We start from the raw sequence: 21,783 nt of genomic DNA on the forward strand, positions 1-21,783 counted from the left end.
GATCAAATGGGCACATAGAACGCATGTCGAAATTCAAGGACTCAAAGACCATACGCCATCAGGCTAGGCAAAACCACTCTCTCATCATCTGTTTTGAACTCAACACTTAATCTCAGCTAGAATTTTACTGTGATCCTCGAAGCAATCATTACAAAGTGATGGTGATGGATAGGCTCATATTCTATTTCAAGTTGCGCATCCTGAGGTGGCTAACGCGGCTTCTTGCTTGGCTGGATCGTAGAAGAAGTCCTGCTTTATCACTCACTCCGAGCTCTAAAGCTTCCATCCCATCGACTCTGTCCAATTCGCTAGGCAGCTTTGACGTATTTTTCTACCACCCGCCTGGTTACAACCCAAAAACCGCGAGAGAAGGGCAATACCCTATCGTCCTAGTCCTTCACGGAGGAGGCTGGTGCGTCGGGAATGCTCGCCATGACGAACGGTTCATCGCTACACTTACAGCACGCAGTTTTTTCGTCGCAGCAGTCAACTATCGCCTCGCACCCGAGCATCCATATCCCATTCCAGTCGCCGACTGTCTTGATGCAATTCTCTATGTTTGGAGAAACGCTGCAGCTATGGGCCTAGACAAGCAACGCACATATATCACCGGCTTCAGCGTTGGAGGTCAAATGGCGTTTGCTTCGCTATTCATGCTATGTAAAGCCTTACAAGACAAAGACCCACGGATTGATCCTGAAATAGTGGGCAGAGTCAAGGGTATCACCGCATTTTACCCGCCAATGGATCTGACAAAATCCAGAGCTGAGCGTGCTGCCTCCAACCCTGCCTTTGTTGCGCTGAAGAAGAAACCGGCGTCATCTTCCAAGCTCATCGGCGATATCTTTGACCGAGCTTACTTTTGGAATCTACAACAAGTGCCGGATAAAGGGGGGCCCTACATTTCTCCGGGGCTGGCCTCGCTGGACCTCATGCAGACGGCTCTACCGAATCGGATTTTTTTAAAACTTGCGGCCTTGGATCCTTTATTGGTTGAGGGCGAAGCCMCCGCCGCTAGACTCAAAGCTGCAGGCAAGCAGGTCGATTGTATGACCGTTGCTAATGTACCACATTATTGGGACCATTTAGCAAAGACAGAAGATGAAAAAGAGCTGAGGCAAAAACTATACAACAAAGCAGCCAGTGAGATTGAGGATTCCATGGAGATCAAAGACTAAATCTGGCCGCATTCCGTCCGATATCGTCGAATTCAAGTATACGGCTGTAGCTTTGAGCTCAGAATTAAGTTCTCTGGGATACATGTCGTGGAGTACTGTACTGTAGACCTTGCCAGACTGGCGTCCTGATCTCTTGTGACGATTTTGGTATAAAATTAGGGGATAACATGCACGTGTACTTTTTCATATTCGTATATGGCAATGGGAAACAAAAAAAAGAAAACATCCAAGACAGCAAACACACAGCCTTCCCAGCTTGGTTAGTCTTTGAAAGCTATTCCAACAAGCGATTTGAATAGGGATATATTTAAATACAAGATAGACGAATCAGGCAGTTAGCGAACAAACGCGTGGTGTTTTACGCGGCTCGACCCGGCCAAATAAGGTATTATGATATTAGTCTAAGCTCAGTTCCCATCATCATCACACTGCCAAATCCTCTTTGATCCTCGCTCACCTTCTCTTGACATCCACCTCATTCCAACTCCACTGTATTCATTAGGTACATGGTTTCTTGAGTCTTTCAGCTTGCTGAGAGATGCAATGCTATTTACCTTAATATCAAATATTCAAATCTATCAAAATTGACTGCAAAGGTCTACTCACTTTCCAACGGATACTTGTTTTGTGTGTCCCAAGTTTTATTTATATGGGTGGCTCTGACAAACGCGCTCTGTTTATCCCCAACCTCCATCTCCACCACTCTTTTCTCTTTGTTTGCATCGCGATTTCTCTCCTTACAAAACTTTCCCGCTCCATATTCTTTTTGCTCTGCGTGCTCATCTTATTCCACTTATTCTCTTTGCTCTCGTTCCTCTTATCATTCCTCCTGCCCTTGTTTTCATTACTCTTACCGCCACTGACAGAACGAACTTTTTTTTTTTTTTTTTTTTTTTTTGGATTTCTTGAAAGTTCGGTGTCGAATAAGTGCCATTTGAAGCGACTTGTCGTAAAAAGTCTGTGGCTCAAATCTTGAGTGCCCTTTCATTTATGTCGCGAGTGGCCTCCACTTAATCACTTCGAAGAGAGTAACCGCTCTCCTGATATACTAGGTGTTCTGATTCTTTCTCTTCCCTATTTGTCGGGTATCTGTCACACTCTGATTGTCGTTGTCATCGAACCCTGTGCTCAGGATGGCTCCGCTTCAGCAAACCGCATTGCACACCCTCCATACTCGGACGGGACTCACAGAAGGTGATTGCGAGGGGATTCACGAAAGTCTGAGAGAATTCCTCTTAGCACACATGACTGCGGAGCTACGAAAATTCAAAACCAGAACCACAGAAAAACGGTGGAGAGCAATGGCAGATGAAATGAGAAGCCATGATGATTTCCTGGATCTTCCTGATGAGCTCAGCGTTGCCACATTCAAACGGGAGTATTGGTATGATTTCTTACGAAGTCCGTGGGTTTCTGCGTGGACATGCCTGAGGCGCACCGATGAGAAGAACGGTGCACCTAAACATCCCATCCATCATGAAGAGACTAAACGGTCAACTGTTACATCTTCTCGAGAAGAACATACCCAATCATCCAGTGGTACGCCCTCTCTGGAACAGCATAGCACACCTCTGCAGCAGTCGGAGGTGACCTTACCTAGAGATATCAAATTACAATGCCTTCTTATGGATACGGATAAAAGATCAGCACCAGTGAACGCCATCGCATTGATATATGATGAAAAAGTGCGTACTGACGGTACCAGTGTCAATGTCAATGTTTTCGATTTGAGTTTTCTCAAATTCGGACAATGGGTGTCAGCTGCCGATCAGATGAGCGATGCTGATGTAAATATCATGTTCTACGAAGACGCGCAGAAGAATCTAGTCGCTATTCAGAGTGAAGAGATCTTCCATATGGCACTGATCCAGATGATGTATAAGCGCAGTCGTGAGAACTCTCCGAACAAGACCTTCCAATTCATTGTCATGCCCAAAGGTAAGGGGACGTTTTTTAGCCTGTTAACATCCAGCTGACTCGACATTGTGATTGTTGCAGGAAACCCCGACGGTCGCCGCTTACCGATCCGATCCCAGTCTGCCAGTCAACCGCCCCATCAGGCACAGCGAGGTGTCAAACGCCGGCGTGAAAATAACAACTCACCCGACCATAGGCATCCCCAGAGGAGTCAAAACAAAGACCACACCGGCATCAACCCAGCACAGGGAGATGTAGGGATCAGTCCTCTCCAGTTCACGACTCCCACTGCAAGCAATCATCCTAATGGATCAGATCCTGAAAGGGGCGAAAGTCAAGATGATATAAATGAGGGCTCAGAGAATCAAGAATCGCAGGAAAAAGGCAGACGGGATGGAGGCGCAGCCCAGACCTATTCTCCATTGGAGTTTGAGCTGAATTCGTCAACTGCGTCTCGTTCCCCCGGCAGCACCCCGGAGAATGAGCGAACTTCGAGTCCTAAAAATGGAGATCCTATTTCAACCGCGACACCCAGTGGCCAGGTGACAGTTCCGAGTATTAAGCATGAGATCACCGACATCTGTGACTCTAGCGATGAAAGCAAAGTCGGAAAACATAACACACAGGAGGATAGAGACAGAAATAAAGTTCTAGTCAAGGACGAAGATGAAGTTGATGAAGACATCTCTCTAATTCCACTCAACAAGCAGCGTATGAGCCGTTGTTTTCCTAATTCATAGGATTCTCTCATCTCAATTCAGAAGATTCATTCTATTTTCTATATATTCTAAATTGCTCCTTCTACTTAAGATCCTATCTGTATCATTATTTATCTCATCTCCGCTGTAAAAAGGGTATATCTAGAAATGTAATGACGATTTTGAATCAGAATTAGAGAATGATACACACGCCTACTTATTCATATCTATATATGGCAATAGCAAACAAAAAATAAAAACAACTATTCCAGAAGAGAGGTAACACCAAAAATTAAGTCAAGAGGTTTAATGCCTCGTGACTTAAAGAATCATCTCAGTCAAATACAATCACACTTTTTCCAATACCCCCTTTCCCATCATATACCACTTGACATGCATTTCGCACCGCCGCAATATCCTTAAAGTGCGCTTTCGTTCCCACGATCGATCTTAACTTTCCTCTCTCCACCCATTCTCGGATAGAGTTTAGATCGGTCGCGTTTGGCTCCAAGAAGATAGATGAATACTTAACCCCGTAACGAGATGCACGCGCCCTTCGGATCCAGTCCAAAATATTCAGAGCAATGCGGATAGGGAACGGCACGATTGCTTTGTCTTGCTTGTCTGGCGATCGCCGCATAACGCTAGAGTTTTGGAGCACATCCCCCGATGTGAGTATGGAAACCGTCACGATGGCTCCCTTCGGGCTCACTAATGATAGATACTCCATCGCACTCCCTGTGGTGTCAAAAATAAAATCAACAGATCGCGGAGGAATCACAGTCAGAGGATCTGACTTCTTGTAGTCGATGACTGATGGGGCAGGTGTGAGCTTTCGTGCGACGTACTGCCAGAATGGTGTCCACTCACTTTCATCAACAATCCCTTCGCCCAAGAGTTCCGTCACTTTGTCCACTTTACTGGTGGAGACTGTGGTGATTACCTTGCCAGCTTTGAAAATATTCTTCGCAAGTTGACATGCGAATATACCAGTTCCACTCACTGCAACAGTGTAAATAGTCGGTCCTTGAACATGACGGCTGGGTGGACTTACAGCCAGCAGGTATGAAGACAGTCTTTCCTTCAAGATTCCCTTCGTAACCCCGAAGCGCCTGTAGTGCTGTCATACACGCCAAAGGAATAGAGGCAGCGTCTTCCATAGAAATAGACTTTGGCTTCAATGCAACAAACTCTTCAGTTGATCTTGCCAGCTCACTCCATGATCCTCGATGACATTCTGGCAATCGGACAAAAACATCATCACCAGCTTTGAATTTTGTCACTTGGGCTCCGGTATCTAAGACTGTGCCCGCACAATCATAGCCGATTTTGTAGGGAAACCTTGCCGGAACGTTCAGCATGAAGACAAGATCAAGAAACAAGCAGATTCTTACCCGTCCTTAAGAACAGCTTTGGCTCCTCCTGCCGCTTTCTTGACGTCGATCGGGTTGATACTCGCAGCATGGACTTTGATTAAGATATCGGTCGGGTGTTCTACGGTGAGCGAAGGGACCTCGCCCAATTCATACTGATCGGGCGTAGTGTGTTTTGGAATGTTGATGGAAAGCATCCTGCCTGCCTACCGCAATACTAGTTTTCGCTACTTGGTGCCAAACGAAGCGACGTACTTGCTTTTGCGAGACGAAACTGACGATCTGGAGAGGTAGAAAAGGCGACAAGAAAACAAGTGTGTAAAAGAGTGCATGAATGCACGGGGTTGAGAATTAAACAGCGGCTACGGAGTGGTGCATCCAATGCCATCCCATGCCATCCATTCTTTTATTGGCTCTGGAAGAGCGGAAAGATTGTTGGCCCGACGGCTTTGTTTGAGTGGAACCAGACATGCCAAATCTTCCTGTAGAACCTTCTGTAGAGACAGACCCTTCAGCCAATTTCGTTTATACCGATGAGTAAATCACAATCAAGTATCAACGTCTTCCTCTTCTCACATGGTCCAAAGAAATCGAAGACCGAGGTAGTCTAGTATCCGAGCCCTTCAGCAGTTATCTCCCAAGTCTCCACTGTAACTTGCCCTGGAATGCGGCTTTGATAAAGCACAATGCCACATCTCAACTTATGTTCAAAAACTCAAATGTCAGTAAATCAACCGAGCCTTCCCTGGCGAAGATTAGTCTCTGAGGATGGGGATCAGAAATTCATGATTCATTAAAACTGCCAAAGCGTCTTGTGAAAGTAGGGCAAAGTGCAACTTGACTCTACGTTCACGACACCAGCTGATGGCCGCTTGCTGGCCGCTTGCTAGGTCACTTATTATTATACTTACCTCAATACACCCGTCGGGAAGCAGATATTTTAGCCGTTCAGATTGAAGAATTGATAAAGAGTTGAAAGGATATAAGTTCCTTGATGGTTGAGACGCACGTGTGTTAAAATGCGAAGGATATTCACCGCCAAATGTCTCCTTGTTTTAGCTGGAACACTGCAATTCTCTTTCCACTCCCATCATCGACTACTTCTTTGAGCGAGACCTAGCATACTTGAATATAGCTTGACTGCTATTGCCGGCACTTCTGCATTCACGTATCATCTTCGATCTTCATATTAAAGGCTCATTCTTCCTCATGTTTCAAGTTCAGTCTCTGGAGACTTTGGTCCATCGCCTTTTTCTTTACAGGGATTTACTCTAACAGAATTGAGCTACGAGTTTCATATGCCAATATCTGACACATTTCTGGACATGCATTCGCGTCTCAGCGCCACTATGGGAATGGCCGCATCGTTTGTGCCGTCGATTTTACGACCTGATTTCACTTGGCCGCGGCCAGTACCGTCAGAGATACTAGAAACGACGCCACCTACACCTTCTATACCCAGCAGAACCAGTAGGCTTTTCTGGGGAGTTATCCACAAATCTCTGTATCACTTTTCTCGATGGTACTGTTCTTGGTTCGGCATATCCTTTGATGCCCATATTGTACAACTGCCTTTTGGACTCGTTATGAAATGGACTGATCGAACAAGCATAGAAGAGGCTATTTCGATGCAAATGGTTCAAGCCGCTGGAATGCCAGTTCCTACAGTACTCAGCTGCGGCGAACATCCAAACGAGCCGTTTAATATGCATTTCTCCATTCTCATGACTAGACTTCCTGGAGTATCTCTGAATAATTCGAATGACCCGTTGTTCATTGAGGACGAAGAGCCTTGGCTTCAAGAGCTCAGAATGTGTGTTCAGGCAATGCGATTGTGGAGTCCTCCAAATCAGTATGTTGTATCGTCGCCTATTGGGACTTGCATACATTCTTCCAGAGTTCCTGGTCATGTTATGGGCCCCTTTGCGAGTCAAAAGGATTTTTACGATTTTCTGGTCACTCCAGCTTCCAAGCATGGTTTCAAAAGCATCGATGAATATGAAGCAGCCTTGGCTCGTACAAGAAGGCTTCGTGAACATGACTATCGAATTGTGTTCACGCACGGAGATTTCAAAGCTCACAACATTCTTGTCGGCGACGATGGACATCTGACTGGATTTCTCGATTGGGAATCAGCCGGGTGGTGTCCTGAATACTGGGAATACACAACAGCCATGCGTTTCGGTAGATCAAGCTGGTGGTTTCAGGTCGCTTCGTGGATGGGAGGAGATCAGTATCTTGATGAGTTGGATTCTGATATTGCATTGAACTCCTTGACTGTTGACTCTTATATATGCATGTAATAACTCAATCTGGGTACACTTAGTTTGAGTAGAATATAGGCAAGAAGGTCAGCTGTTTGCTAAAATGAGTGTATGTCCTAGATTCAATCATTTGAATAGACTGATGTTAGTGAAAATTGCGAATTCAAACAAGATTCTAGTTAGGACATTTACATTACAACAAAGGAATTTCACCCATAAAGTCAAACAAAGATATAGTAGGTGAAATTGATTGTACCACGCAGCGTGAGTGGAGCTATTTTATCAAAATCAGCCTCAGACACACAATGTTGAGATTACAACAGGACGCGGTTGGACATTGTTCGCAGCACCGGGGCTATACTTATTCCCAAATGCCAGACACTCCTCTTTCAATCCTTCCACACTACTGCATCGGACTAATCCGTGCCGTATGAACTCGTGAAGAATGCGCAATGCCCACATATGGCATGTAAACCCGGGTATATGATTGGCATTTTCATCGAGAGATTTCATTATTTGATCAAGCAGACCGTGATTCGCCTCTGGAATAACGCCAATCTGTATTAGAACGCAAAGGAAATTGGATTTAAACACACCACTACTGGGACCATGGTCTGATATCCATCCACTGCCCAAATTTTTCATGTGGTACTTTAGTCCACCCTTCGAGCTCGTATGGAAGTAGTAACTCCAATGGAAGTCATCCAGCTCGGGGGGATCTCCTCGAATGTAGAGGACGATGTACAGTGTGTTCAATGGCAATCTTGCCAGTGCTTCCTCTTGGATTTTCTTAAGTGCTAGACCCTTCTCTTTTACGTTGGTTAGGTGTTGAGTATTGGCTGAGGCCGAAGTCTCCATTTTGACCGGATGAAGATACAAGGTATCTTCCCAATGGTGTGAAAGATTGTACTTAGTACTGATCGTGGGCTGATAAGCCGAGTTAGTAATTATTGACGAAGACAGGATAAGTGAGCATAGGCTCCATTCCTTGGGTCCATGTTTATATACATATTTATCCTTGTGATCAACGTCTTCATATCTAGATCTGTCGCGACATATGACCATATTGTTACCCAGGTATTCGAAAAGGGTACATTGGGACTCAACAGCCGCCATATCGCTGCATATGTAAGCATATTTTGATATTCGTTGTTAGGATTAGACGCTGAAGTCCGCCTATACTCTGATTGAAGATGTTGCTCAAAGGCTGGGAGTCTCTGACTACCTAGGTGAGTTTCAGCTTTGTCGCACTGTATGGCATGTCGAAACAACTGACTAGTATAGTCATTGAGATCACATAGAGCATAATGTCAAATAAGTTTCAGATTAGGAACCGTGTTGTTTTATTTGAATACAAGGCAAATCGGAGAGACAAGTTCTTAATAAGTCTGGATGCGAGCTTTGAGCGAGGTCTTCAGGTAATACGCACACGTACGGATTATCTACTAACCGTTCAAAATATTTTCCTTGTGACCATTCAATGTTTCTGCCTTGCAAGTACTTGTGCTGCATAGTTAGATGCATCTTTGACGACTACTACTTTCTTAAATGAGGTCATACCAACTTTTGCCCACTCTGCTAGAAATAGGTTCTGATAACCCGGGACGTTCATCAAAGCTCCAGATAAAACAAGTGCGCTCGTCTTGGGATTACATAAATGCTTCGCTGCCAGAGGCTGGACCATTTGGACCAGGGATCTGGCGCTAGATTGCAAGATAATCAGTGACTGCGCGTCGGGGTTTACTTCTCTGAACCCTAGAGCTGTGACATCTTTTGCGAGACCGCTGATTCTATGTTTCTGTTTCTGTGGACTTGCTGGGTCGAACAGTCTGGAAAGCACATCGTCTGCTTTACAGTCGAGCTTGGCCAGTATCCGCGCTTCCAGTTCGGTAAGAGTGCGAGTCTCGTCAAATTGCTTATGCTCTACACTTGCCAATGTAGTTTGAAGTGCTTTTTTACCAATATCAAATGCACTTCCATAATCACCCAGAATATAACCCCAGCCACCAGTGCGGCCCAGTTGAATTATTTCCCCGTTTTCTCCTTTTCTGAATGCTGTGGCCACGGATCCCGTTCCAGCGATGACTGAAATACCACTTTCAATCGAGTCCTCACTGGAAATTGCTGAGCTTAGAAGTATGTCGTCGCTTGTTAGCTTAAGTGCCTCGCTCTGGTAGGAAATATTGAACAATTCTTCCAATTTTTGGATGAGCGGTTCGAGATCACTGTGGCTAGTGTGGTATATACCTGCCATTCCGACCCAGACCCGGGCTAATTTGGGCATGCGCCTGAAGCCATCTTGTTCCACGGCTGGAAGATGTGATATTGCTTCATTGAATGCCAATGTGATTTGTCTCATAATGTCGTCCAGTTTGACGCAATTGAAGTTGCAAGCACCTGCCGTGCCTCTACCTACCAGGCCGGATCTCGTCGCTATAGACACCGAGCATTTGGTGCCACCTCCATCCACGCAAAGAAAATATTCACTCATTTTGGGAGCCGCTAAAGATTCAGATGGTTGACGGCCCAAATTTTCCACAAAGTTTTGGAAGTTGCCGTTCACTGACTTCAAACTCTGCTTTGCGACATCTGGCACCAAACCAGAAATGGCCACAGCACAAGCTAGTTTAATGCTTCCTTCACACTGCTCAATATGACAATCGAGTATATAATCTCCAGACTCTGTTTCTGGAATATGCGTGGCCTCTAGTGAAATGGTCCCATGTTGATTTATAGTATACATTGGAGCCCCGTCACACACTTGGCGCACAATTCTTCTCCCACGAGCCTTGAGTTTGTGATTCTTGACTCGAACATCAATCATAAGACCTTTATAGGTTTTATTTAGTTTTATCATGGAGCACGTGCTAATCATGTTGAGAATTTGCTTAGCGGCGCTCCCAGCTTTGAGTCTCGTGCTTCCAGCTAGAAACTCCGGGCCTGTCAGCGCACATATGCTGTATGTCGGGCTTAGCGAATCGAGTTTGGATGGTCGGGTATTGGTAATAGCAGCAGTGAGGCAATTGCTTTCTATGGCTACTTTAAGCGCACCAACAACAAATGGCGTCCTTCCTGATGCAGAAATTCCTATGACTGTGTCTTTCAATGTCAATTGAAGAGCCTGCAATTGAGTAACACCATCAACTTGTGAATCTTCGGCACCCTCCTGGGCATGTATAATCGCATTTGCACCCCCTGCAACGACGGTCAAAAACTGTTTTGGGTCCGCTGAAAATGTTACTGGTAGTTCACTGCAGTCCATGAAACCTACCCGGCCACTATTGCCGGCTCCAACGTAGATGAGCCTACCACCGGCTTGGAGTCGCGGAACAAGATCATCTATCAATGAACTTATCTCAGGCAGACAGCACGCAATAGCTTTTGACACGCATTCTTCTTCGCGGTTGAAGGCTTCACATAGCCCTAATGTATCGAGAAAGTCAATCCGGTGCGCCACCGGGTTTCGGGCCTCGGTCTGTAGCTGGTCCAAGGCCTCCTTGTTGTCTAATAACGACATTTTTCAAAATGATCAATGAGTGTCTATGCATGTTGGTTTAGATGAAAATAAATGAGTGGACTAATACTTACGCATATGACTTAAAAAAAGAGGGTGGGGCATGGTCTGGCGGATGTCGGTGTACCGATAAGCCAGCGACATCCGGATGGAAGTTTTTCACCCTCGGTAGCCTTTTCCCCATGCAAGCAAGCCAATGTAGGGATAGCTACAAGTTAATCAAATTGAGTTTATTCGTCATGTTGGGACTATTTTGGCTCATCCTGCATCGTGTCCACCTATACGTGGGTACCAGTTGACTGATTTATATAACACCTAAGTGCCTTGCAATCCCAATCCATCAATCTCTCAGCATCAATAGCCCATCTCAGTCAATTTATCTGGCTAGATTTTCAGGAATCGTTATTTTTTTCCAGCTCTAGTTATCCGTGCACAGGTGCTAGGTGCCACAATGTCTGCTACGACAGACGATGCCAAAGTGGCTCAAAGCAGCTCATCCCTTCCAATGAAGACGGAAAGCATCTGGCTCAGACTGTATCATGACCCTTGGTTTCAAATCGTCCTCATCTCTTTCATCTCATTCTGCAACCCGGGTATGTACAATGCCCTAACCGGAATGGGCGGCTCAGGCCAAGTCAATAGTACCGTTGCAGCGAATTCAAACGTCGCAACCCACGCTTGCACCGCGGGCGCTGCTCTGATCTTCGTTGGCGCCTTCTACAAATATCTCGGTCCAAGATGGTCTCTATTACTCGGCGGATGGACTTACGCCTTATATGCAGGCTCATTATTGAATTTCAACCGAACGGCAAACGGGCCATTTGTCATTGCTGCCGGAGCAGTTTTGGGTCTTGGTGCTGCGTTCTTCTGGGTTGCGCAGGGCACCATCATGGTGACTTATACCAATGACAGCACTAGAGGTAGAGCTATTGCTCTGTTCTGGGTAATCTTCAACTTGGGCGGTGCGATTGGGTCGCTCGCTAGTTTCGGACTCAATTACAACTCCAAGTCGGGTACTGTGACTGACTCAACGTATATTGCCTATATTGTTGTCATGTTGTTTGGCTGGGGTTTATCTCTGTTTGTGTCACCGGCCGAATCATTATCTCGCAAGTACAGCGGCACTCGCATCCCCGAAGAATCCAGGCGCCTCAAGTGGGTGAATTTGAAGGCTACAGTTGTGCAGACTCTCAAGATCGTTTTCGATTGGAAGATTATGTGTCTCTATCCTATGTTTTTCAACGCCAATGTTTTTTACTCCTATCAGCAGAATGATGTCAACGGCATGACCTTCAACCTGCGCACACGCTCCTTGAATAGCGCACTGTACTGGATTGCACAAATGTTTGGTGGGCTCTTGATGGGCTATATCCTGGATATTAAGCGCATCAACCGCCGTACCAGAGCTCAAATTGGCTGGGCAATCCTTTTCGTTACTGGTATGGTCATCTGGGGAGGAGGGTACAAATTCCAAATTTGGGCCGATAATCGCCAGCTCCGTCAACATCTGAAGCAGGATATCGACTTCAAGGAGAGAAGCATATTTTTAGGCCCTATGTTCTTGTACTTCTTTTATGGTGTTTACGACGCATTTTGGCAGGGTTATTGCTACTGGATAATTGGCGCACAGTCGCATGATCCGGTTGTCAATGCAGTTATTGTTGGGACTTATTCGGCTTTGAAGCCTGCTGGAGGAGCTATGGCTTGGAGAGTGAACGCCAATGGTGTTAGTGCTATGGTACAGTTTGCGATGAACTGGGGACTGTCTATTGGTAGTTTGGTGGTGGCTGTCCCAACTATCGTCTCCTTGAGTAAGTCTAGTTATAGCCCAGAAGAGCTTCAGCAGGACACGAAGAAAGTGGATGAGATTCAAGTTTAGTTTATCGAAGCATTAGTATAGTCAAATTATTTGGTGATATGACTCGGGAATAATCAATGTAATACGTCTCCTCGCATATTTTCAAGCTACAATGGTCGCTCATTACCTAGTCATGGACAAGGCATAACTGTTTACGGGTTTGTTAAATACTCAAAAGAATTTGAAAATATCATGCGACAGGAGAATGTATAAGCATTGAAATATTGAAAAATTACATTTGCTTTTTCATCCATAGTACAAAGTTTCATTCCTACTCTAAACCTAGTGCTGGTAATAATCTTGAAGCAATTGCCTCTTTCTAGAAAGAAAAGACCTGTGCCCCATTCCGTTGCGGCTCACCATTATAGACCCCATAAAGGTTGCTCAAGAAAGAGCGCGTAGCATTCAACCACGGCTGCTGACCAGCGGTCTGCTGGCACGTATCGTTACAGACTGCATGGTTCTTGCCACCCCAAATAACGAACCCATCGAGATTGGTGTTTGAGGCCAGGATCTCAAGCTCTGTTTCCCATAGGTCTACCGGTATAAAGGAATAGTTGTTGTGATATTGAGGCCAGGTATACGGCCAGATGGGTAGCGTGTCATTTATGGCGTTTATTTTGCTAATCACTGAATTGAGCGAGCTGTTCCACGTAGATATACTGCTGCTGAATGTGTATGCAGACGGGAAGAAGGCGTGGCTGCTATAGTTTGCGATCAGGCTTTGGTAATAGCTATATAGCGACGGGATGGTGTTTCCAGAGAGGCCGTMCCAGCCAATAATCTGACCAGCGGGTACGACTTCTGCAGCCCATGTCTGTAGAGTGCTCAATATCTCAAGGTAGAGATCTGCGGTGGACGCGCTGGTAAAGTACAGATCTTCACAATCAAGCACTAAAGGGTATCCGGGATAGATATTCCATTCGAGAACGATGCTTTTCCATTCTGCAGCAGAAGGGAGAACACCTCCTTCCGTCAGGGGGTTGCAGACGTAGGCAGGGATCCAGTTGATATTGGTGCTCTGAAAGCCAATGGATGTGTTGGTATAAGCCGTGTTGTCGAAGACGCGGAACCCTGAGCCCCAAGCAGAGCTAAAGGAAGCTGCAGCTACTAGAGCTTTCAGTAAGGCAGACATTCTTTGAAATCAGATATCAATTGATGGATTTATGGTATAAGATCTAGTCTGGGTTGTTCGTCTCAAGCCTACGAGGAATTCTCGAGACTGCCGATGCAGCTTTTATGTCCTCGCGTCTCTTCAGTGTCTCTTTGTTGCGCCATTGTAGCTGCCATTGTGCACTCCGTACACATACATCAGTATGCTCGTTGTCGAAAAGAACTTCGGTACAGTGGATGGACGACATCCACGCAAGCCCGGATGTCGGGCATTTCCATATCGAAGCACCAAACATATTGATAAGGAGTATGGAGCTCTTGCTCTAAAAAAGTATAATTCCAACTCAAAATTACAAAACCTTCAGTGAGATCGCGTGCTCAAAGATAAGTAAACCTCTATTCAATGCTGCGGCCAATAGAAAAGAAGTAGGAAGCGAGATCCGCATTCTTTCGGATGTCGGCCTCCACAACATCATTTTGTTCGATATTGGCGTGATTACCGCTGGTCAACGACTTCGCGCCCGCTTACTATGCGTTTTTGTTTCTGCAAAAACATAATCTACGTATCTCATGCACTTTGTACCAATGTGTATGGAAATCGGGCTCTTGGCCTGAGGATGTCATGGTTGAGCAGGCGAGCTCGCCCAGCTGTCTCGTATGCCGCCGGCGAAAGGTTTGTACATTCTGCGGGACCAAATAACTGGCATTGCAGCGACTAATCTGGCAATACTCACAGATAAAGTGTGATCGCACCCCGGGATCATGTAACAAATGCCGTGCACTGGGCGAGGAGTGCCTTTACCCAGGGGCAACGCCTACCAGCACAGCCCGCAATGCATCCAGCCCTAGTGACTCGATTACGCAAGCCGGGCTCAAGCGGCGCAGGATTCTGCGATCGTGTGTTGAATGTAAACGGACCAAGTCTAAATGCTCCGGCGGTCCTGTGTGCGATAGGTGTTCCGCGAAGGTGATTGAGTGCCGTTATTATGACACTGATCTTGAGAGCTGCCCACAGGAAGCGTCTCACCGTCATAAACACCCTCGTGCAATACCGACATGGTTGATAACCCGAAATTTGCCATCCATCGAAAAGGTTCGTGAGCTAATCGACATATACTTCGCCCATATCCACTCGGTACGATGCATGGGTTTTTTGCATATTCCGAACTTCATGGAGCAGTTTCGTGATTCAAAAACCATGTATCTTGAAATACCGGGCCTTGTGTATATAATGTGTGCACTGGCTGCTCCGATTTATTATGCAAAAGTCGTCATTGGCACCAGCGAGGACGAGCTCAGTGCTGACACTCGTTTCTACAATGCCGGTAAAGGCTGGGCTGAAGCTGCTATGCAGTGCACATTCGCGACTTTTGGAAATCCGGCTATTGAATGTCTTATGACAGAAATTTTACTGCATGAGTACTACCTCCGAGTTGGTGACTACTCAAAGGCGTTTCTGATTTCGGGATTCATTACACGGCGCGTACAACTGCTGCAGCTGAACGTCGAGCATGACAACGATATCTTGTGCCAAAAGAATCAGATTTCGTGGGCAGCAAAGGAGAGTAGAAGACGTGTGTTGTGGGCATGCTATCTTCTTGACGCGTCGATTGAATGCGGCATTGACCAGCTTCGTTTTGTGTCTGCCGGGGATGTCCAGATCCAACTTCCATGTGTTGAGGATTCTTTTATTAGAAACATACCATGCATCACGGAACTGTTGCCTGTCGGAAAATTACTGCCTTTTGTAGACAAGCAGCGGGTAGCAGTCGCATCTGCTGTTGATAACATTGACATGCGTGGTCATTATATCCGAGCCATGGCCATCCGCTCAAAGATATTGAGATATGTCAAGCATCTAGATGGGGAAATTCCTTGGGAAACAAACAGTAATTCCCATTTCCATAACCTGGACAAGGAGCTACGAGATATCGAGAGTTCAATACCAGTCAGTCTGAAAATGTCGACAGAAAATGTTTACATCTATAAGACCTCCGGCCGATTAAATCTGTTTTTCGGCCTTCATATCCTGATCTCTCAGACTTACAACGACCTGTACCGAGTAGGCGTTTCAAGATTGGTCTTTCCAGACACCGCAACGCAATGGATACGCAAAAATGCCCCGGAAGAATTTATCCACATGTGTCATCGTATGTGCATTACGAAATCTCTGTACATTGGGTCTCTTTTACGAAATCTTTGGGACTGCCACAAGCTCAGCATAGTAGATACTCCTTATGCGGTTCATTCGCAGATATGCAGCAGCGTACTAGTGACCGCTTTAACTTCATGGAGAGATCCCGAGTCATTGATTGCGGATTTCTCGTATCAGAAATGCGAAGAGATACTGCAAAGTAATGTGCAAATTCTGAAGTACCTTGCCAGGTATATCAATGCAGATTTGTACTGCGAGTCTGCAGTGCAGGCATTGAGAAGATTCAAAACTTTGTTCTCTTTTGAAGTCGGCGAGTTCCCAAACGACTCATCTTCAAGCATGGCGAGTAATGATAACCCAGAGCCGAAGAATCCAATCCAGTTCTCTCTTGAGTACATTTTGAATCCCTTGGGCACATATCCTATGGCGCGAAAACAAATATATCAGAGGCACCAGCCAGAGTTGACCCACCTCACACAATCAGAAGATATCACGGCGTCTGAGATTTCACAATCGACACCTCGTCAAAGCCATCCTTCCCATGGTACTGATTACAGTATCAATTACAGTACTGGTCTACTAGATAGTCAACTTTACTCCGACGCAGCAGATAGCTTACCAAGTCCTGAAGAGGTTTTTCTACAGCTACCAGACTGGGCTTCTGGGATCTCAATCATGGGTGGAATGGGATATCCAAACTTCTTGGAGGGGTATATATAATAGTCTACGTTTGCAGTACGCTTAAAGAAAGATTCTAATTGCACTCCATCTTCATTTGTCACTTTCTAACTTATAGGATTCCTTATTCTATATGGACTAGGTAAAATGTCTAATGAGACCTCAGTCATAATCTGCTTTTTTGCGCTCCTGTTTGCTCGAATCCGGTGGCTTGTTCATGTTTAAGCACCTGCTGAAAGGCTTCTACCACATCATGCTCGGACAACCACGTTGTATCGGGCCTTTTAGTCATCTTCGTGATAAGTGCTAGATTCTCTTCCTCGGCGGATTGATAAGCTTCTGGTTTCTTGTTGATCTGACCGTGGACAATCTCCAAAAGCCTGCCCGTATGAGGACGCCGAGTCTGGTCGTACAGCTCTAGTGCTTTTCTGATATATGATGATCCGTTATTAAAAGCACCTGGTTCTGCCAACGAGAAAGCATGTCTGAGCGCTAGTGCTAGCGCGAACGAATCATCAAGGGCTAATGAGCCTCCAGCTGCAAAAGCACCACCATGAGTATGAGCAGCATCGCCGACCAGAGTCGCTCGAGCTGCAAGGACCCAAGTCGGAAGAGGCTCGCCAGCAAAGTTGGGATACAGGCGGGTATACGGAGTCAACTCCGTCAAGGCTTTGACGATGGGGTTCCAGTCCTTGTACTTTTCTCGTAGATGCTCCACATTGCCTGCTTGATCCCAAGAAACTTCCTTTTCTAGCTCTTCGGCACTGCGACCGTCATCATATGCGCCGACAGTGGTGTACTGCCCCTTGCCTGTGAGATGTCAGGTCTGTACTCTCAAAACATGATTGTCAGGGTTGTACGTACCCAGCCTTGACGCAAAGAAGTTGTCTTTTGGCCCCCACTAATCTGATTGTCAATTCATCGTTATAAGGTGCAGGTCGAAGGCATCAATTACGTACCCAGTGAACAGAGTCAATAGGCAAGTCCGGGATTTTTCCTTCCACTAATGAGGCATCGAAGGTTGATCTGGCGAAAACTTTGCCACTAAACTTGAGCTGATACTGTGGGAAAAAAGCCTGTCTAGTCCTCTTTGTTTAGTAAAGAATAAATTAGCAAAAGAACTTTTGTGAGCCACAGATACTAGACAAACCGATTTGATCCCATCAGCACCAATCAAAAGATCGCCATGAGCTTCGGATCCATCTTCGAAATAGAGTGTTACTTTATCATCAGTAGCCGCTGCGCTAGCGACTTTTTTGTTGAGATGAATTGAGTCTTTTGGAACATGCTGCAACAAGGCACTGTGCAAATGTCCCCTATGAAAACGAGTCGTATGATGCCGAGGATCGGGTACGTTAAAGTGCGTATCTACAGTAACAACCTGATTCGTTTTCCAGTGGCTTAGAGAAAAGTCAGTCAGTATACACACAATTTTGAGGAAATTTCTGTCCATGTTCATACCGAACTATTTGTGGTATTCCGCTTGGGCCTCGATACCCATTCTCATCCGTGAGAGCATTGTGCACCCCCAGCTTTTCCAGAGTTCGCATGCCCTGATAGATCATCAACTTCGATACTGTTAAAAGTTGCAGGGAAAGGCCTTAACATACATTAGGACTAAGCGCAATGCTTGCTCCTATCTCGGTCAATTCGGGAGCCTGCTCGTACAGCTGAATGTCGAGATTCGGAATCTCCGAAATGCGACTGAGTGCTATTGCAGTTGCTAGGCCTGCTATACCAGCACCGGCTATGAGCACTCGAAACGTGGGTTTATTCTCTGCCATTACTGGTATCATCAAAGTCCTGATGTCTTTGTGAAGTGGAAGTAGTCTATAGATTTTCGCAGAATAGTTGTTGTCGGAAGTTCGTTTGAAGTGACACCAATGACGGGACCTATCACGCCTTTTGAGCTGCACGCGATAGGAAATATTCTGATATCCGATGCCAGCCTAGTGGAGGGGCTCGCTATAATCTGAGCACGTCAACAACACGATACTGACGCAACAACATTTTGAGCAATCAAAACTAACAAGATGTCTTATGAATTTTCCGTATTCAGTAATCTTTCTCGGAACTGTCACCAAAAACAAATGCAGTGTGCCACGTTAAGACAGGGATGTCATTGCGCAGGCTGGTACCAAGTAAAGACGATATATGCTGCAGAATGGCGAAATACACTAAGCCAAATTCCTAGTGCAGTCAAAGTTTAAAAAGCACTATATAGATATTCATGAAGTGTCGACTTGTTCCCAACATGTTCCGAGGCCATCTCAACTGATCTCGACACAAAACCTCCTACGCTTCTGATTGATATCGGAGCAGAGCACACACCGAAAATATGGCTTCAAATGACCATAAAACGAATATTGAGCCATCTGTTCAGTCTGAAGATGACGGTCTCCCCCCTCCTCCCAATGTACCCAAACTATCCGACCGGTATGCCGACGAGAGCTACAAACTCTTCCAAAAATTGCAAGTAACAGACCCGACTCCGGAAGAAGCTCGAAAAATTCGCAACAAATGTCTGCGTCGGATATTGCCTTTTCTTTGTATTGGGTATCACCTAATGTATGTTGACAAGCAAACGGTATGTTTAAGGACAGAAGGTAGACCAAATTTATGACCACACGTGCTGACGCCGATGTAGTTGGGAAATTCAGCAATTCTCGGGATTCTGAAAGACGCTAATCTGAACTCTAATCAGTACAATTGGCTATCTTCGATCTTTTATTTCGGTTATCTCCTTGCAGAGTGGCCGCAGAACTGGGCTTTGCAGAGGTTCCCGGTAGGGAAATGGCTAGCAGGTAACCTAGTAGTTTGGTAAGACAACCCACGTATTTAGGCTTCTAATAATCTGAGTACATGCTGATATACTATTAGGGGCGGTATTACCCTTCTACATGCCCCGTGTAATAGCTTCGCCTCCCTCTTCGTGGTCCGTTTCCTACTAGGACTCTCCGAAGCTTGTATCGTACCGGCATTTTTACTCACCATGTCAATGTTCTTCACTTATCAAGAGCAAGCCGTCTTGATGCCGATTATGTGGTCGATCGGCAACGCAAGCCCCATTACATCGGGATTGCTGTCCTACGGCGTGCTTTGGATTAAGACCGATGGCTTTGCGCCGTGGAAGTGGTTCATGGGTTCGTCTGTCATTCGCGGCCTTAGCAAAGACATTAATACTAACATGTCGAAGTGATTACGGGCGGAATTACAGTTATTTTCGGCGGCATCGTTTTTCTGCTTTTCCCAGATAGTCCCGTGCATGCTTCATTCTTGACAAATGAAGAGCGTGCGCAGGCTATATTGCGGATTAAGGAGAACCATTCTGGGATTGAGCAGAAAACTTTCAAGAGATACCAGTAAGGGATCACTTTTTTTAATAATTTTTGAAGATATCGTGCTAATGGATCCAGGTTCATCGAGGCGATCCAAGACCCGAAAACATGGATCTTCTTCTTGCACGCCTGGTCTCAAGAGATGGCTAATGGACTGACTAATCAATACTCACTAATTATCAACTCATTCGGATTTACGGTTCTCCAGACAACTTTACTTGGAACAGTCAGTGGTGCGGTTTCGTTCGTTTGTCTGATAACTGCTGCGATTGTGCTACATAAGACTACGGTAAGCTCGTAATTCAATTTCGTTGATCATGATGCTTTTGCTAACGATGTCAGAATGCTCGTGCTTGGATTTCTTTAGCTTCTTATATCCCTGGCGCTTTGTCAAGTATACTTCTTCTAAGTGAGTTCACCTTTCAAACCAACGAATCCAGTCCAGTGCTCATGTTTATTGCTGTATAGGTCTTCCATGGTCAAATCGTTGGGGACTCATCACCGGCATATGGATTCGATCTACAACCGGCATCGCGTATGCGGTCGTTATGATATGGGCCGCTAATACCTCCGCCGGACATACGAAAAAGACTACCACCATAGCCCTGTACCATATTGGTTACGGATTGGGTAATATCATCTCTCCTCAGCTCTTCCGGCCGCAGTGGAAGGTATGTCCAGTACCAACTCTTTCAAGTCTGATTTTTGAATACTGATTCTGGTATGTAGCCACGGTATAAACCAACCTGGATTATTCTACTTGTCGTAAGTCACTCTATCCTGCCTAATTACACTGACTTCTCTAATTTCTGGTACCAGGTCGCCGCAGTCCTCCCCTCTCTCTGCATCATAGCACTGCGAATCATCCTCGTCAAGGAAAACAAACGCCGCGACAAACTCCAAGCCGAGATCGATGTGCGCGATGCCGGAATTGTGGAAGAAGTCCACGATAACGGTACGACGGTCACTCACGTTGTCGATAGCAATCAGCTGGATTTGACGGATAGGGAAAATTTGACGTTGTGAGTATTTCTCTTATTGCGTATTATTTCTTACACATCACTAATCAACTTGTCGTTGTAGTCGATACGTTCTGTGATTTGGGCTCTCTGAAAAGAACAGGTTGCTGAAAGTCCCGAATCAGAGCTTATTGACAAAAATACCCAAAAGGGAAAAATAAGAAAACCACAAATTTGGGTCAGCGAGTCAATGATATCATAGTTGGTCTCCATATCACGAATCGATTCAATTCAATACCTAGGCATAGAAAGTACCTTGTTCGCTGCCAAAGATATTTATTACTGCAAAGATTCCAAGGTTGTCTAGAGCACACCAAGCAATCCTTCGAAGCGCCTCCCTTACACTATGTTTCTGCCCAACGTGAGATCTTTTGCCAGTTTCACCTTAAAATTGGAAATTTTTGAATTCGTGTCCAATTTTTGGTTGATAATGCATAACCTAGATGCCTATTCGGGATTTGGGCACTGGCACCAACCAGGATTAGAATGAGCGAAGAGGAGCAGAATATGGAGTTAGGACAGCTAGGATGAAACTATTACTCCGTACTTGCCACTATAATATGAAAGAATCCAGAAAAACAAAATTCGTAGTGTAGAGAAATCGGATATAACAATTCTCACAAGTATTTTCTTTTCTTTTTGGCGTTGTCGATTTACTAAAATCGCCGTTGAAATATC

The 21,783-nt window shown here is 45.5% G+C and overlaps 9 protein-coding genes across 9 annotated transcripts; 5 read left to right on the forward strand and 4 right to left on the reverse strand.

Moving 5' to 3' along the window:
• Positions 1-164: 164 nt before the first annotated feature.
• On the forward strand, positions 165-1,178 carry BHQ10_004269 (uncharacterized protein; the record flags this gene model as incomplete). Its single annotated transcript, XM_040876616.1, has 1 exon — positions 165-1,178. One exon carries the CDS (start codon positions 165-167, stop codon positions 1,176-1,178), a length of 1,014 nt encoding a protein of 337 aa, XP_040732773.1.
• Positions 1,179-2,311: 1,133 nt separating this feature from the next.
• On the forward strand, positions 2,312-3,835 carry BHQ10_004270 (uncharacterized protein; the record flags this gene model as incomplete). Its single annotated transcript, XM_040876618.1, has 2 exons — positions 2,312-3,116; positions 3,177-3,835. The coding sequence occupies 2 exons, from the start codon at positions 2,312-2,314 to the stop codon at positions 3,833-3,835; spliced, it is 1,464 nt and encodes a 487-aa protein (XP_040732774.1).
• Positions 3,836-4,127: 292 nt separating this feature from the next.
• BHQ10_004271 (uncharacterized protein) lies at positions 4,128-5,363 on the reverse strand (the record flags this gene model as incomplete). Its single annotated transcript, XM_040876619.1, has 3 exons — positions 4,128-4,795; positions 4,848-5,134; positions 5,188-5,363. The coding sequence occupies 3 exons, from the start codon at positions 5,361-5,363 to the stop codon at positions 4,128-4,130; spliced, it is 1,131 nt and encodes a 376-aa protein (XP_040732775.1).
• A 3,544-nt stretch (positions 5,364-8,907) lies between these two features.
• On the reverse strand, positions 8,908-10,947 carry BHQ10_004272 (uncharacterized protein; the record flags this gene model as incomplete). Its single annotated transcript, XM_040876620.1, has 1 exon — positions 8,908-10,947. The coding sequence occupies one exon, from the start codon at positions 10,945-10,947 to the stop codon at positions 8,908-8,910; it is 2,040 nt and encodes a 679-aa protein (XP_040732776.1).
• A 448-nt stretch (positions 10,948-11,395) lies between these two features.
• On the forward strand, positions 11,396-12,823 carry BHQ10_004273 (uncharacterized protein; the record flags this gene model as incomplete). The annotated part of the gene is made up of 1 exon (XM_040876621.1): positions 11,396-12,823. One exon carries the CDS (start codon positions 11,396-11,398, stop codon positions 12,821-12,823), a length of 1,428 nt encoding a protein of 475 aa, XP_040732777.1.
• A 298-nt stretch (positions 12,824-13,121) lies between these two features.
• Positions 13,122-13,937, reverse strand: BHQ10_004274 (uncharacterized protein; the record flags this gene model as incomplete). The annotated part of the gene is made up of 1 exon (XM_040876622.1): positions 13,122-13,937. One exon carries the CDS (start codon positions 13,935-13,937, stop codon positions 13,122-13,124), a length of 816 nt encoding a protein of 271 aa, XP_040732778.1.
• A 1,209-nt stretch (positions 13,938-15,146) lies between these two features.
• On the forward strand, positions 15,147-16,790 carry BHQ10_004275 (uncharacterized protein; the record flags this gene model as incomplete). Its single annotated transcript, XM_040876623.1, has 1 exon — positions 15,147-16,790. The coding sequence occupies one exon, from the start codon at positions 15,147-15,149 to the stop codon at positions 16,788-16,790; it is 1,644 nt and encodes a 547-aa protein (XP_040732779.1).
• Positions 16,791-16,914: 124 nt separating this feature from the next.
• Positions 16,915-18,532, reverse strand: BHQ10_004276 (uncharacterized protein; the record flags this gene model as incomplete). The annotated part of the gene is made up of 6 exons (XM_040876624.1): positions 16,915-17,558; positions 17,613-17,649; positions 17,708-17,809; positions 17,899-18,148; positions 18,210-18,301; positions 18,359-18,532. The coding sequence occupies 6 exons, from the start codon at positions 18,530-18,532 to the stop codon at positions 16,915-16,917; spliced, it is 1,299 nt and encodes a 432-aa protein (XP_040732780.1).
• A 554-nt stretch (positions 18,533-19,086) lies between these two features.
• Positions 19,087-21,185, forward strand: BHQ10_004277 (uncharacterized protein; the record flags this gene model as incomplete). Its single annotated transcript, XM_040876625.1, has 10 exons — positions 19,087-19,335; positions 19,396-19,568; positions 19,629-19,891; positions 19,945-20,110; positions 20,165-20,375; positions 20,429-20,495; positions 20,555-20,757; positions 20,816-20,851; positions 20,906-21,108; positions 21,170-21,185. 10 exons carry the CDS (start codon positions 19,087-19,089, stop codon positions 21,183-21,185), a joined length of 1,587 nt encoding a protein of 528 aa, XP_040732781.1.
• Positions 21,186-21,783: the final 598 nt, after the last annotated feature.

This window comes from Talaromyces amestolkiae (genome assembly GCF_001896365.1).
Source record: "Talaromyces amestolkiae strain CIB chromosome Unknown scaffold7.1, whole genome shotgun sequence".
NCBI lineage: Eukaryota > Fungi > Ascomycota > Eurotiomycetes > Eurotiales > Trichocomaceae > Talaromyces > Talaromyces amestolkiae.